This window comes from Epinephelus moara, chromosome 9 (genome assembly GCF_006386435.1).
Source record: "Epinephelus moara isolate mb chromosome 9, YSFRI_EMoa_1.0, whole genome shotgun sequence".
Classification (NCBI taxonomy): Eukaryota; Metazoa; Chordata; class Actinopteri; order Perciformes; family Serranidae; genus Epinephelus; species Epinephelus moara.
Window position 1 is genome coordinate 38,699,911 of NC_065514.1, and position 16,524 is coordinate 38,716,434.

At 39.1% G+C, this 16,524-nt stretch overlaps 1 protein-coding gene across 1 annotated transcript in view; it reads left to right on the forward strand.

Moving 5' to 3' along the window:
* Nucleotides 1–16,524, forward strand: part of LOC126395343 (ras-specific guanine nucleotide-releasing factor RalGPS1-like) — a 304,495-nt gene that overhangs the window by 196,002 nt on the left and 91,969 nt on the right. Inside the window, exons 9-11 of the mRNA XM_050052749.1 lie at nt 10,390–10,527; nt 12,353–12,446; nt 14,785–14,852. Of these exons, the coding sequence (XP_049908706.1) occupies nt 10,390–10,527; nt 12,353–12,446; nt 14,785–14,852 (300 nt within the window). The remainder of the gene's footprint in view (nt 1–10,389; nt 10,528–12,352; nt 12,447–14,784; nt 14,853–16,524) is intronic.

Here is a 16,524-nt window from a genome sequence, read left to right on the forward strand (position 1 = left end):
ATTGGGGATTAGGTTAACTGATAACTCTAAATTGTCCGTAGGTGTGAATGTGAGCGTGAGTGGTTGTCTGTCTCTATGTGTCAGCCCTGCGATAGTCTGGCGACCTGTTCAGGGTGTACCCTGCCTCTCGCCCGATGTCAGCTGGGATAGGCTCCAGCCCCCCTGCGACCCTCAAGAGGATGAAGCGGTTAGAAGATGAATGAATGAATGGCACCCTCTCTCACAAAGTGGACTGAAACAGTCAAGTAGTGGTCCTGTGCCACATTGGTCCAGCCATCCACAGTCACAGCCACATTTTTTTTATTTTTTTTTTATATACTTTATTAATCCCCGAGGGGGGATTCAATTTTTCACTCTGTTGTCAATTACACACAGGTCCGAACACACATATGCACAAACTGGACCTATACATGCACTAAATGGAGAGATGTCAGAGTGGGCTGCCCATGACAGGTGCCGGTTGGGGGGCACCTGGCACCTCTCCAGCTACCAGTCCACGCTCCATATTTTGGTCCAGACGGGGACTTGAACAGGCGACCCTCCAGTTCCCAACCCAAGTCCCTATGGACTGAGCTACTGCCGCCCCCACATCCTTGACGTCTTGCAATTCTCTCTTGACATTGCCGTTCTCTACTGCATACCATGCAGGTATGAGTGTATTTGACAGCATGTATCTGCTGGGGGACTCATATCTGGGGTTCAGGGCTCTTATCATCTCCCTAATTGGCATTGGACGAAAAAACATCAACAATAGCATGGTTGTAATCAGCTTGACAAACAAATCCTCCACACACTGACATAGACTTTACTATACTTTATTTGAGGGAACAACGCGTTTCGCGTTCAGCGTCATCAGGTTCACCTCAGATCTGACCTGAGCATTCACAGGTGTGTTTAAATGCTTGCTGGTCACATGACCAATTTCATTTTTTCTCTAAGCAAACACATCACAGTATACAAAAACAATACAATTACATCAATCATGAAGTTGAAAAATATGTATCAACCATGGTATAAAGTAAAAAAAAAAAAAAGAAGCATAAAATAGCATGGTTGTATTATTATTGCTTACTGTAAAAGTCAAAAAACCTGGTCAACAATACCCTTTACAGTTTACTTACCTCCACCATGGAGCCTCCACTGTGGAAAAGGCAGCAAACCTTGAACAACAAAGTTTGTGACTGCCCTGTGGCACTCATCTTGTTTTTCTTTTGACATTTTTCCTTTTTCTGCCAGTGTGAACGGATTCACACTGACTGGCCTTGTCATCCTCACATCAGGGTGGACAGGATCAGAGGCTTCTGTGAGGAGAAGATAAACGTAACAGTGCTGTTTAACCAGCCGACCCAATAGATGACCACATTTTAACAAGCTAATATCAGTTACAGTCATTCATTAGTAAGCTTTTGATTTAGCTAGCTACACAACAATATCTTCAGTTAACGTTACATGGTTTACATTTTTAAGTCACCGCGGTGCACCTGTTAAGTTGCAGTAACATCAACTTAAAGGGAAATTTCGGTTTATTTCAACCTGTCTCCTATCGTCCTAAATTTGTTTCAAGTGACTAGTGACATAAAAATAATATTTAGCATGTTAGCTGTTAGCCTAGATACAGCTTTTTTTCCACAAAGACCGCCTCATATTATTCGGATAAATGTCAGAGAACATATAGAAAACGACATGTAAACGTGTTGTTTTACCTTACCGGTGTGCTGCCATGTTTGTTTACCATCTAGCTCTGCTTTAAAAAGCGCGGCCGAAATATCGCGAGAACAAGCAGCAATCTCATACCGTGCATGAAATCTCGCGAGCTCTAGATAAAGCCCAGCTGGATACTACTCCAGGTGGAGGTGTCTCATCCTCGGTCACATCCAGACCTTGAAAATAAGGCTGCAACCGGTCCCATTCCTTGCAACAGTGGCATTCCTCTTCTGTGGGCACTGCATTCACAGGTACACCACCAATCTCCAGAGCTACGCAGCCTTGCAGGAGCCATTCCTCCTCTCTCGTCCTCTACCTGTTGCGCTTCTCTCTCTTCTCCTCCGTTCTTCAATTTCACGAAGCTCTTCGTCAGTGTATTCTGGCTCAAATAAATAAGGGCGGCCATCAAACTCTGCAAAATCAAATTCCTCCTCTACAAAGTTAAAGTCTGGCAAAAAGTCAGCCATTATACTATAAATCTTTCATAAAATAAATGAATGAACTTTTCAGGCTACTGTCCAGGTCTGCCTTCCAGCTGTTGCTGCTTGTTCTCGCGAGATTTCAGGCACGATATGAGATCGCTGCTCGTTCTCGCGATATTTCGGCTGCGCTTTGGAAAGCAGAGCTAGATGGTAAACAAACATGGCAGCACACCGGTAAGGTAAGACAACACGTTTACATGTCGTTTTCTATATGTTCTCTGACATTTATCCTAACGATATGAGGCGGTCTTTGTGGAAAAAAAGCTTGTTTAGTGGACTAACTTTGCACTTGAAGGTTGCCCGTTCACTTACGTTTTAACAGGTCTGAAGCTACTATGCGCCCCAGCTGTATCTAGGCTAACAGCTAACATGCTAACTATAATATTTATGTCACTAGTCACTTGAAACATATTTAGGACGATAGGAGACAGGTTGAAATAAACCGAAATTTCTCTTTAAGTAAACAGACATATAAGGTTGGCTGAACTTTGCTAAACATAAACTTACCTATCGAAACACCTGACACAGTGCTGTCCTCAGTACTCTCGGATGAAGTGGAGTCTGGTGGTGGAGATTTTGAAGGAGGCCGCTCTGGCTCTGTAACGTCCACACGTGGACTTGAATGCTGAGAGGAGATGGATGAGGTCCGCTCTTATTGCAGTCAAACACAGAGCTACTTTCTGCTCTTAAATTGATTCCGTGCACGTTCAGATGCTTCATCAAATTTGTCGTGTTGCCGGCCTTAGCAATAATGTCCTTTTAACAAATATTGCATCACGCACTATTGGCATCAATCTTGCTAAAATGAAGCCACACCTCGGTGGCGTTTTTTTAACTGCTTCGATGAGACACACACACACACACACACACACACACTGTAGTTCACAACACAGATACAGGTGAACCCGGTCTGTGGGCGTAACCACATAAGTATTTTTCCTGCATGCCTCAACCACGTGTAACGTTACAGCCAATCACGGGCAGCCTTATCAGATCTTGATCATGTGATTAACTCCTAGGTACCGAAACTTGGCACCGAAAGACAAGGCATCTTTTGATACTGGGTAGTATCGAAGCATTTCGGTCGGTGCCATTAACCCTATGGGCCCTAGGCATTTTTGGGGTATTTTTACTGCCTTTACTTTTAAGCTCATATCACAGTCATTCTAAAGGCTACATACACATGCTATATCTTGTTTTTTTCTGGATGTCAATATGGGCTAACCAGATTTGCCATCATTTCATGTCCTTCTATGTGCCTGTATTTTATATAAATTTTTATATCAATGAAAAAAACAAATCTGTGTGACAAAATTCTTACATTTTTACATGTATCTCAGCATAGCAAGTTGGAAGTTGACATATTCTACCATATATGAAGAGGGGAGACTCTCTGGAATCTGGCAATATAAGAACCATGATGGTGGGACATTCTGTCACTTCACAGTTATCCAAAACATGTGGTTTGTGCCAGGCGGACATGATTGCCAGTATTTTTTCATTATTGCAAGAATTGACTCATTCACAAGTCAAAAATGTGTTTTATCTGAAAGAAACATGCAATATTTACATCTAAGATAATTGAAAAATAGTCAACCAAGTGCAATGATGTCCTCCAAGATAATATTTGCCACTTTGTTTGCAGTAAACAAAGTTTGTTGTTGTTTTTCAGTTTCAGTTATGTATTGGGGGGGACATTTTNATGACAGCACAATGATGTGTGTGGTATCACTGGAAAGCTCTAGTCCTGCGCTTTCATGTGATATGCGTGGCATTTCTGTGCGACCCTACATTCGCGAGTAATCCATCTAAGAGGAATGTGTGTGCAAAGCTGCATGAAAGCTCTGTTATTCATGATTTTAGTGTAACTTTATCATTTTTTTTCGCTGTGAAAACATTGGACTACCGACAAGTGTTTGATCTTGTCGGAAAGCTACGATTCCGCTGTTTCACGTGATGTGCGTGGCTTCTCGCTGGAGCAAATCAATAGAGAAGAACAGGTGTGAATTTGGATGCACTATGCGTCGTTTGGGCCCATAGACCAAAGTTTGGTACCAAGCTCTAGTCCTGCCCTATGTCGACCATTCTGGGTGGGTCCCATCCCTGAGCAGCTGGGCCATCTGTGCTGCTCAGCGTTCATGGAGTGCAGTTAGCTTCTTCAGCCAGTATGTATGGATCCCATACGCCCTTCCAGTATGTTTCCATCTCAGCTCTTGGTGGGTCTGACCTGCTGTTATTTCCCTGCCACTGAGAGAACAACTGTAACTGATTACAATTACATTTATTTTATACTTTAATTACTTAAGTCCATTACATGTAACTAATTAATCCTCAACACTGCTCTTACCTTAGTCTTTGGCAGTGGCTGGGTTATTGGATGTTGTCTTCCATACAGGCTGTTGTTTTACGGTTGAGCTTATTCATATCTTCCTTTACCTGGAGCTCTTGGATCTCTGGGTCCACCACTCTGTAGAAGTATGCACTTGTAGCATCCTCTTGGCTAGTTAAGTGGACTTCCTGAGCAGCGCATTTTGGCCCAAATGGTTTACTTTTTGCAGACAGTTCCATACAAATTGTTTGAATCTGGTCTTTCAAATCAGTAGACAGAGAGTAAATTATTTTGTGCGGCATGTGTGATTTTGATTCCATTTTGTCTAAAGTGTCAATTCTTGTGAGCGCCAACAGTTTTAGATTTGGCTGTTGTCAAGATTTGCTTAGCTGCCTCCATAGCACCAGAGCTGGTTTCTAGAAGCATCTTCTGAGGTGAGTTTGCTATTTTGCAGGCCACTTCTGCAGTTCTTAAGCATTTTTTCTCCTCACAAGACGTGGAAAAGTGTTTGTTTTTCTCACCACAGCAGATCTTAGTGTTGTTACTGTTGATGACTAGCTTTTAGAAGCAGTGGCTACTCCAGAATGTTTCATTTGGGTGGCCAGATGGGGTCACTGAAAATCTTGGGGTGGTATGAATTCTGTTATGTTGCTTAAGGATATAGGCTAGCTTAAAACTATGTTAGTATGGAGAGTTAAGGAATCATATACTGATAAACTTTGTTTTCTTTTGTTGCAGTTATATACATATTATATGATGTGTGTTATGGCTTCTATTTCCATGTCGATGCCCAGCAGAGATTTCAACACGCTTTGCAAGTGAAACGATAAACAGATCAGAATGATGATTTGCATTATTTACCGTGTTTAATAGATGTTTATTGTAGCAGGTTGATTTCTATGGTCCAGTCTTACAATACAAGTGATGGTGTTCTGACAATATTTACAGGTAACAACAAAAAAATTGAAACAAACAAAGCAATTGAAAAACTGTGTGCTGGTGTCTTCCTGAGTTGACTAAATGTGACACCTTCCTAATTATCCCAAGTCCGCAGGTAAATCAAGGCTTCAAAATAAGAACAATTACAAAAATAAATGGAAAAAAATCTATTTCTCACCTAACCATTATACATAAACCAAGGCATAAATAAAATACACATTGGGTTCAGTTACCAAATAATAATACACATAAAAATGGCTCAGACAATGTGCATAGACTATTAATAGTACCGATAACATTTTGAGTTCCACAAGAGTCATGTTATATATACCATACATGTGATTTTTTTTTTTTTAACAGGCAGGTTGTCCTTTTCTACAAAGACAGATTTTGTTGTCAGTGGAAACACCGCTGACTGTAGGACGGTATCTTCCAGGGAAATACACTAATGACATTAATGAATTCATCTGTTTAACCCTGTTTTACCATACAGGAAAGGTCTTCAAAGGTGCAGTGTGGGTGTGCTCCTCAGAGAGTCCTTTTATGAATGCACATTCCTCACCATGTTCTTTCTGGTCTTTTCCAAAGCCCTGTTAAAATATTATGTCTGCCCCAATTTTTCACATCCTATGATAGCCATACTGCTCCTCTATCCACTTAATGTTTTCAGAAAAGAAAAAAATAATCCATGTCTTCCATGTCTGAATATCAGTGTATGTGTGAATTGCCTCGAACACTGCCTCTGTCTGTTCTAGCCTTTGTTTATGGTTCAAAAGAAAAAGCATTGATGTAAAACAGAGTGATTTCAACTGTTTTTAGGCTGTTATGGGAACATTGGTAAAAGAACTTTCCATAGCTAGCGCAGTAGCCTTTATTTTCTTGCATCTAGTCAAAAAGAAACATTAGAATATAAAGCATCACTATAAGACACCATCAAACTGAGATAAAATATGCTAAACTAATTATAAACACGATTGCTGTCTGAAAAGTATCAAACACATGGACATGGACTATGCAAAGCCTGGTTATCTATAATGTTTCACAGCAGGAGAGAGTGATACATTGGGTGGTGAATTATGAATCAGTAGTACACCAGGAAAAACAAATATTAAACTCTTATTACCTGCACTGTTACATTAGTCTTTGTATATTTGCCTTTGGGCAGTCAAATTCTACGAAGAAGCAAACATACATGTTGGGAGGTTTTGACAAGAGTTAGGCTTCCATCAAGCCATGACTGTGCTGAAGTGAAAGCGCAGTGACTCTCAGGAAGAGGCCAATCCATGCTTAATGTCATGGGCTGGTTAATGTGGAGGTTAACACTCAAGTGTTGGAAACATGTGATCCATAACAGTAAGGCAATGTTAATTCAGGGACTGCCATATGTCAACACAACCCATTTAATCACTTATACAACCCAGATCAAGATGCTTAAACATTTTAAAGCCCTTCTCAGAATAGAGGCTGCTACTAGCTTTATGCCTCACGGTGTAATCTTGCCTGTGGTGTCTGCAACCACTGAAGTATAACTAATGTTCATCCTTGGACTTTAATGGAACACTGACATTTTGGAAAATAACCAATTTGTTGTGTGGATGAGAATGACATCTCTATGGGGATTAGATTTTCCCAGTCCTGCACAATGTAAAAAAGGGCACACTGTTATTTTAGCAGGGCTGAATTATTCTGAGAGGGAGCCTTCTAAAAGAGCAGAGGAAAAACATTGTCCTGTCCATTTATGTTGATAAATCCAAATCCAAGCAACACCTGTAAACGTTTAGTAATGAGCAGCAGCCTGAAAAAGCATAAGTTAAGCTTTACTATTTAGTCATTGGATTAAACACAAACACATTTAGAAATATGGACTATGAGCACAATATTAAGTGAAAACATAACCGCAAGTGGCCATTCCAGGGTTCAAGTCAGCTTGAACCATTTTAAGCTGAAATCTGCAAAGGATCAAGACCTTTGACGGATCACAACACCTGCATAAAAATAAATAACAGGCTTTGCAACCATCAGAAAGACTCTCATTCATTTATGTCCAAATCTGTGCTGGGTCAAACTCTTCTATGGTAACACTGTTCACCCCTATTGATCAAGTGCAGAAACATTTTGGGGACATGCTTTAGTGGTTTAAATTAAAAAAACAAACAAACAAAGATGAGTTTGGTGATGTTTGGACAAGCTGACATTGATTAACGGCCAAATTTTGTGTCTAAAGCTCATGCACTTGTATGGAACTGGTGGCACTCCCTAGGGAGTGGTTTCAAAATAATTTTACACTTGTCATTCAACATTGTAGAGGAACATGTCCTGAAAGTTTTGTAATGATTTTACAAACGATTTCTGAATTATAGTCCTATTTTGTGTCATGTCACATCCATTTATTTTGCATTTGCAGCATCACCGTAGTGTTGATTTTGAATAAAACTTTCAGGGTTTGTTTTAGGTACTTATGTGTATATATCCTGCAAGTTTCATGATGATTGGCTCAAGGGTTGAGGAGGTAAGTCTATATATGTATTGATCAGCACCCTGTCAAAGTTTGCTGTTTGATATCTTTGAAAAACAATGAGATATTAACAAGATTTTGATAACTTTTCAGAAACTTAGTCCAAGTAATCCACAGAAAATGTGGCATGAATCAGACCTACTGTTTAGAAGGAGATGTCAAAAGTGTGTTTTTCAAAAAATGTCAAAATTGAGTGGCGGTGACCCTGACTGACCTATTCAATATAATTTTACACACATGGTTCAGTATTATTATCTAAAATATCAAGCACGTTTTGTTTCTGTTTTGGACAAACAGTTTTTGATTTATTGTCTAATCTGTGTTATGCCTCACCCTTTTTTATATTTGTCACCCCCAGTGGTCATTTTGAATGGAACTTTCAAGGTTTGTTGGTAGTACATATGTAGACATTTACTGCAGGTGTTGTGATGACTGGCACAACAGTTATAGAGTTAGGTCCATTTATGTGCTGAGCCACGCCCACTCTATAGTTCATTGGTCAGTATCTTCAATATGCAATGAGATATCAACAAGCTTTTGATACCTTGTGATGAGCTAATGATCCATAGAAAATTGGTACCTACGGTGGAAAATCTAATAGGCGGACCTTAATGGTTATTGAGGCTTTTTTGTAGCCTGGTTCCAGACCATAGACCCCGCCCACTCAACTGAGTAGGCTTGCATCTCTGGTCTGGCATACTTCAATGAATTTGCGATTTATCTCGTCCAAACGATGGACGGACCAATGAACGCCGGGGGTCTAGCGATTAGCCAATCAGTGCCACGCTGATGTCAAGCCGTGCGCCGGTGGGTAACTGGTGAGGATAGCAACAATGGCGACTGCTACAGATCCTACAGACCACATTAACGATGCTATCGAGGTATTTCGCCACTACTCGCGTTAATGGAGGACCAAATTAAGGAAGCTGCTAAACTGGATTTAACGGCGATGCAGCTGGGCGTGCACGACGACGGAGACATTTTAAACGGGCAATGCTCGCTTGTTTTCGGCACCCCCGAGGCATGGATACTAATGACGTCAGAATCTGGGTGAGTCGTTGATCTCTACTGATTGGTTAGGGAAAAAATCAAATTCCCTCCCCCTTGTAAATCACCTTCAATGGAAGCCATGTCAGACTGAAGGTTCTGGGAGCTTCAGTCTGACACTCAGGCTAGCTTTTTTGTGTTGCACATTGAGCTGGACTGGACTGAAACTGTCAAGTTTCAAGTAAATCCAGCAAACAGTGTAGGTGTTATAACTGTTCTAAATTAACCTTTAATTATAGTGCCCCCTTTCAGGTCGATTGGGGTCATATTTCTTGGGCAGGATTTGCACAACTTCCAATCATTGGTGAACATTTGTGTACATGTGTCTGACATGTACAGTACCATCTCACAGGAATATGTGAAAACACTTCTGATGATAAAAAATAATTCATAGAAAAACAAGAGGGGTTTATTTCAGCCCTTCAGGTTTGAAACCCCTAAAAATGTGTTACAGATGTACTGTAAAAAATACACATCTATGAGTAAAATCATTAATTTGTTAATTCAGAATTTCCCAATTAATAGAAAGTTTTTATATGCAGAAGAAAAGGATAACAGGAGCGCTGCTGGTGTCCCCCAAACCACCGGTGCTCATGGAAGGGTTAAAAAATCCAGAAGGCATAAAGAATCAAAGTTCAGGCACTCAGGTCAGTTTGGAAAAATTAAAAAGCCTTTATTTAATGGGCAGAGAGAGCAAACAAAGCAATTGAATTGCTTTGTTTGCTCTCTTGTCTTCACACAAGACAGCAAATCACTAGCCCATTAAATAAAGGCTTTTTAATTTTTCCAAACCGACCTGAGTGCCTGGACTTTGATTCTTTATGCCTTCTTAATAGAAAGTTTTGTTGCGTATTTTTGGAAGCCCCACTGTGTAAGGATGGCAATGTCTGTCAGTTTGTCCATCCAACACAAATGTACTGTATCTTAAAAAAAAAAGATTGTCAAGACATTTAGCATGGATATTCTAGATCTTCTTGCTCCACCATCAGGTTAAATATTTCTCCTTGACCGATGTTTTCATTCATGACATGGTGTCTAGAAAACTAATGGCCAGATTTCCTTTACATTTTCTTTGTATTCATGATCCTCAGATAATGACTTCCTTTGGAGCCTCCTTTGAACCAAAATGCAAACTCTGCATGTTTACACATGAGGCAGATAAAAAATCTAAAATTGCAGATCGTTTCTTCCAAAGCAGTGCCAAAACTACTCTAAAAGCCTAATATTCTTACACTGAAATTAATGTGTGTGTTTGATTTGAATAATTATTTTTGCCAGGATGTCATTCCATAAGTAGGAATTTTGTCAAAGCAAAGCTATTGTCATTGCTGGGATTTAGTTAGTGATTTGCTGTCTTGTGTTATGTCTTCTAGGAATATACCTGTTGGACATGATCTACATTGACTCAGCCTATCCTGCATCAGATAGTATCATAGAGACAGAGCAACGGACCAATCAGATGAACAACCTTCTGAGGGTCATCTCCGACCTGCAGATGTCATGTAACTATGGTATGAAACAAATAACAATATCTACATTATCTAGTGGAATAGCTTTGTTACTTGCTTGCTAGAGTTATTTGATAGTATTATTATTATTATTATTATTATCATTATTATTATTATTATTATTATTATTAATATCATTACTTGTTCAAGCCCAGAGGGCTGAAACCCTTTTGTTTTTGCATAAATTTGTCATTATTGATATAACTGCAAGTAGTGATTCCAGTCCAAGCCAGCATGGACTGTAAAATCTTGAAGGTTGCAAAGGATCAATAATTATGTAGTAATAATAATGATGACAATAATAATAATAATAATAATAATGATAATAATAATAATAATGGTATTTTGGTAGCATATATGTCATAAGTAAATACTAGTATATGGCAGTATATGTATGTGACAATTATAGTCATATTTGTATAATAATAGTAGAAGTAGAAGATTTGGGAGGGGTCCAGAGAGAACTACAGAGTCAGACACTGTTTTTGCATATTCACACACCGACTTGACATTTATTTTTGACAACTCCGATTGGCGTAACCAGATGTTATTACCGTTGACATGAATAACAATGTTACTGAATCTATGTTTATCCTTAGCCAGCAGCTTTAAATTTGATTCAGTGTCACCTGCTTTGGAGCCAGAGCTTGGATTGGACCAGTGGTCTGCAAAGAGTTTGCAAAAGTATGATTTAGAGAAAACTGAGTTGCAAAATCATACATTTTTAGAGCAGAAGACCATTGGAGCAAAGATGCAGATACAATTGAGAGATTTATATGGTGAGAGAATTTTACCTCTAAGCCAAGCCTTTCTTGAAATAACTGTGAAAACATAAACTTGATTGTTACAGCAACACTATGATGTCAATAGGTGTGAGTTTTTTTATGCCTGAGTAGTGGGTGGAATTTGCAAACAACCTGCCATTTTGGTAAGTTTTTGTTGTACGGTTTTTGCTGCAGGAAGACTTTTAGCAGAGAAAAATAAGAAGAAGAATCAGAGCAAAAGCATTTGCTTTCTTGCTTTTTGGTCCCTTAATTAAAGATATGTGTAAATCAGTTTTGACAAGTCAAAATGTTATTTCTACATGTAAAGATATATTTGTAAATTGTCAAATTTGTCTTACAAATATCTTATTTTTGCGTTTCAACATGTCAAAGTAACATGTCATTTTTGCTAAACTAACACTAAATTGCTATTAGTCACTCTTATTGATTAAATGTTAAAAGGGCTTGAAATAATATCTCCAAAACTCTGCTACTCACACCAAAACAATCTAGATTGATAATTAGCACTACAGGTCAGAGGAAAAATACAAGTTTTTTATTTGGGGGTGAACTTTTCCTTTAAGTAGACCGATGCAGGAGTATTGTCCTCACGTTAGCAGTTTTACAGATATCTGATTGCCCATTTATACATGACTTCCAGCAACGTACAATAATTCCTTTTTTGTTATCTGCATTTTATATTCCACTGTTTGGGGTTTTTTTTCTGCTCAGTCTTTTGCTCTTTTTTAACTGCATACTGAGGAAAGTATAGTCAAAACATCTGTGCATTATTTTCCCCTATGCTCAACATAGAAACATGGCATCCTGATGTGGGTGTGTAACCGTCTTTTGCATTTAGTGATATTTGAATTCACCAAAGTGATGAGGGCTGTATATCATTTTAGTGGACATCCAGAGCTATTATCACTGAGTCGGTATCTGTATATAGATTCTTCTTTGTTTCCCTTGGTCAAAATGATCAAGCAAATCTTGCACATACTATATGTGATCTGACAGTTTGAGTGTTTTATCTAAAGTAACCTCTTCCAACCTTTTTTCTTCAGATTACTTGGTGACTCTGCCGCATGTCCAGAAGTATCTGTTATCAGTTCGCTATATAGAGGAACTCCAGAAGTTTGTAGAGGATGACAACTTCAAGTAAGTCTCATCTCAGTGTCCACCTTGGTCACGACACAAGCTTTTCTCCAACACACGCAAACATGGAAGTGGGTTTGAAATTGACCAGGATCAATGCACAGGAAGCAGGATTAAAAACCACAGCAATTGGTTCTGTTTCTCCACAGGGATTTCATTCAGCAGGGGCTGATGACTTTCTCAGGCAGCATCTGAGATCCTCTGCTCGCAAATAGGTTTGGCTGACTGCCACAGCTAATGACAGTTTGGATTTAGCACTTGATGTTTGGGGTGGGGCATTATTTGGGGGTTCTGGTTATACTTGGTCTATTTATTTAGTCTTACTGTTTTCAGACTGCAGGTTCAAGTGGGATATAATGTATTTTAAAATATGAATAAAATATGAATGAGGATAGTGATAGTGAGATACTGGCTACAGTTGCATTTGTAGTAGTGATGAAACATCGAAAAACAGAGACAAAACGAGCATCAGATGGATTGTATTGATAATAAATACGCCACAATAATATAAATAACCAGTGCCAATTAATCAGTCAGTGAGAATGTGTGTGTGTGGGCAGGGCATAAGCACATGCAGCAAGCAGCAGCAGTGACCCACCGTCTGATGTGAGGACGGAAACAGAGGGCTGGGTGGGTATGAAGCACCTGCCATAGCAGGCGAACACGCCATCTGCAGTCATTTGACTTGACCAGTGGACTTCACTAAAGGCTGATTGGCTGGGGAAACAGGTGACATGCTTTATGTTCTAAAACTTGAGTCCAGCTCAGACCAGCCAGTTCACACCGCTGCAACTTTGTCTGCAACATTTAAAATAGTTTCATCTGGTCACCAATCTTTGTTCTGAAAAGAGCTTATGGTGCCCCCATTGTGTTTAAAAGGGCCCCACTTGGTCCAGAGGGTATAAAAGTTGGTTATAAAACCAAGTCCAGCAGCAGTTGTAAACTTTGGCCTCCACGAGTGCAAACTACATGTTATTCCTGTGGTCTAAGACAGTCCAAAAACATGAACATCTCATTTATGATCTGGTCAAGTAAAGCTTTGAGTTACTCCATAGACAATGAATGGTGAGCTATGTTCAAGATGACACTGAGAGCATTCAAGGGAATGTTCTGAGTATATAGGTACATTATCTGTTTCAGAGCGGGGAACACTACAATAGAAAGATCATTTATATAAAAAATAAAACAAACATTCTTGGGGTCCATATAATCCGTATTCATTCATTGACTATGGAGCAGCTCCAGACTTTATACCCTATGACATCACAAGTTTGAGACTTCCTTTTCTGGTTTCTCACTTTGAGAGAGAAGAGCTCGTGTTAACAAATATTGATTAAAGTTTCCTGGGCCATGGATATAATATATTGAAATTCTTATTTTAGATGGTCTTCTCTAATTTTTAGGAAGAATTTTCCTGATGTTAAGTCATCAAAATTGTGAGGTCTTTTTAACTTCCTCCTGTGAGACTAATTCTCTAATGCTGCAGCGGTCTAAAATGTGCAAGCGGAGAGAGTCAAAAAGCCCTTGGGGAGCTGTAAAATGACCAGAGCCTTTTAGAGGGCATCATTAACCTGCACACACTGAGATCAGTCAGATAGGAAATACACTCTCCAGCCTTGAGCGCTTGAATTTAAGTTGAAATATGAGAGGATATTTTCTGCAGAACATGTTTGCAGGGGACTCCCCAGAGGCTGTTGTCAGCTCTGTCAGTAAATGAAGTGCTAAATCCAGAGTCACTGTGAGGTTACTGACAACATCCAACATGATGAAGGCACCAGTGAAAAGCAAATGACGATGTGCTGCACCATTTTTCATTGTTAGACGTGATCAAGTGGTTAAATAGTAAGCCTACGTCAATAGGATCAGTTAGTACTGTAGTTGTAAGTTTTACTTTTGAGATTACTTTTTTTTTTGCTTAAGTGAGTTTTATTTTATCTCAAGTTAGTTTTGTTTGATGTTAAAGAAAATTTGTTTGATTAAAGTGGCATAAGACTAACTCCACAGATATGGATTGAAACTATAACTACAACTTTACTGGTTTGCGGAGGCAAACAACCGCCAGAAAAAAAATATTAATAAAAGAAAATAATAATATAATATAAATTAATAATAAATAGAAGCTGCTGTAAAAAGGTCGGTAATGGACTTTTGTGAAATCTTCAGATACACTGTTAGCTGATCAAGGACAAAGTTTAGACTTGTATGTTCCGCATCATTTTCTGTAATTAAACTGCTGGAATTGATATCACAGCTGTGAGTGTGTAATGGATTTATGTCTGGACACTATAATTGGGGAGCAGCAATGTGCTGGTGTGTCTGATAGAGAGAATTTGTGTTCTAGGCTGTCTCTGAAGATTGAACCGGGCAACAGTTCCCCTCGCATTGCTTCTTCTAAAGAAGACCTGGCAGGTAAGACACACATTTTAGAGCTACACTGATGCAATAGTCTCCCAGTGGTTTGCCCTTTTTTGAATGCCAGGTGTTTATTTGAATTACTTAATCATTTTTATTTGGATAATTAGAATAAAATACATTTCATAAGGTTTTTGTTAGAACACTAAAATGTTTCCAGACAGCATCACACTGATATCACATACACTGAAAAAGTCAGGACAGTTAATCGTATGTAGCTTTTCCGTAATCATTGGTAAAGTTACAATTATCCATCAGTTGTAGCATATAACAAAAATTGGACAAAAAGTTTGAGGAGACAAACATTATTACATAAGTCATTATTTAAATGACTGTATGATACATTTTGTTCATTTTCTTATCAGAGCTAGAGGGTCTTGGCTCTTTCCTACCTTAGCAAAGATACATTTTTGTCGAACATTACCTGCATTGAAGAAGCATTTATGTATTTTTCTATATGGTACATGATTGGACTGTTTACAGTGATTTTAAATGTATTTTGCCCAAAGAGGCAACCACAGCTATGTTGCTGGCGGCACAGACTGTGAAACCTTGAGCAGCAGAGAAACCCTACTGCTAGGAATGTCCTGACCAAGTGTTTTTGACCCTGATCTCAATCTGAGTCACTTAATATTGAGTATCTGCTGATACTGAGTCCTTATCTGATACTTCTATTTTTCTAGGTAATACAGCTGCACAGTGCACACTTCAAGCACACTGAAGTTATTCAAATTTTATGCTTGGGAACTGAATAGCTCTGTAGTGAATTAAGGAAAACAAATCTCTGCATCCAAGCCGTTCCTTAATGTTTAATTATTTAATTATTTATTTATCAAAAAATAAGTAAACAGGTAAAAATAGCAAACCCTCCCTTTAATCTTTTTGAACTTGTTACTGTCTTGAGGGAATGTCTTTGTTCCTGTAAAAGACTGTTCTCCAGTGTTTGTTGCCTCTGTTCAGCTTTTGCATGAGTTACCTGAATGAACTGTGTTCCACTGACTATTTTTATCGTCTGTACATCTTTAGCAAGGATTTGGCTACATGAATGAAATACTCTCATTGCTTTTTCACTCCCAGAGCTTTTGTTGCACTTTGCAGTGGTGTGGTGAGTGCAGTTGTCGTCAGTTCTGCACTTCTATCTCACCTCCACCCACAGTGAAACACCATGAGCCATTAACACAAGAGACTTTCACACTGAGCTGAAATGAAACGAGTGCTCATAATTTTGTGCAAAAAACATTAATAAACAGTCATACAGTCTCATACTGCATTTTTGCTGTTGTTTATGGCCTTTAGTGTTCCTCCGCGGGCAGTACTCTGCCCCTGCTTGCACACACTCACAGTAGCTCAGCAGAGTGGAGCAGGGTAAGACAGCAGGAGAGTTGGGGATAACTGCACTCCCCATGTATCTGTATGAAAGCTTTGTGAGTAAAAACACTTGTGTGATAATTGACATAAAAACAAGGATTGGATCCTCTATAGACCTCAGTATAGCCAATCCCGATCAGTTAAAAAATTCCTTGATTGGCTGTGATACCAGTCTTTGAGATCCTATACGGACATCTGAACGTACTGCTGTTAGACAATCAAATATCTCACGACAGGTCAACCGTTGCAGACTCGATGCCAAACTGTCTTAGAACAAACTGGAAGAGAGGCACTACACAGA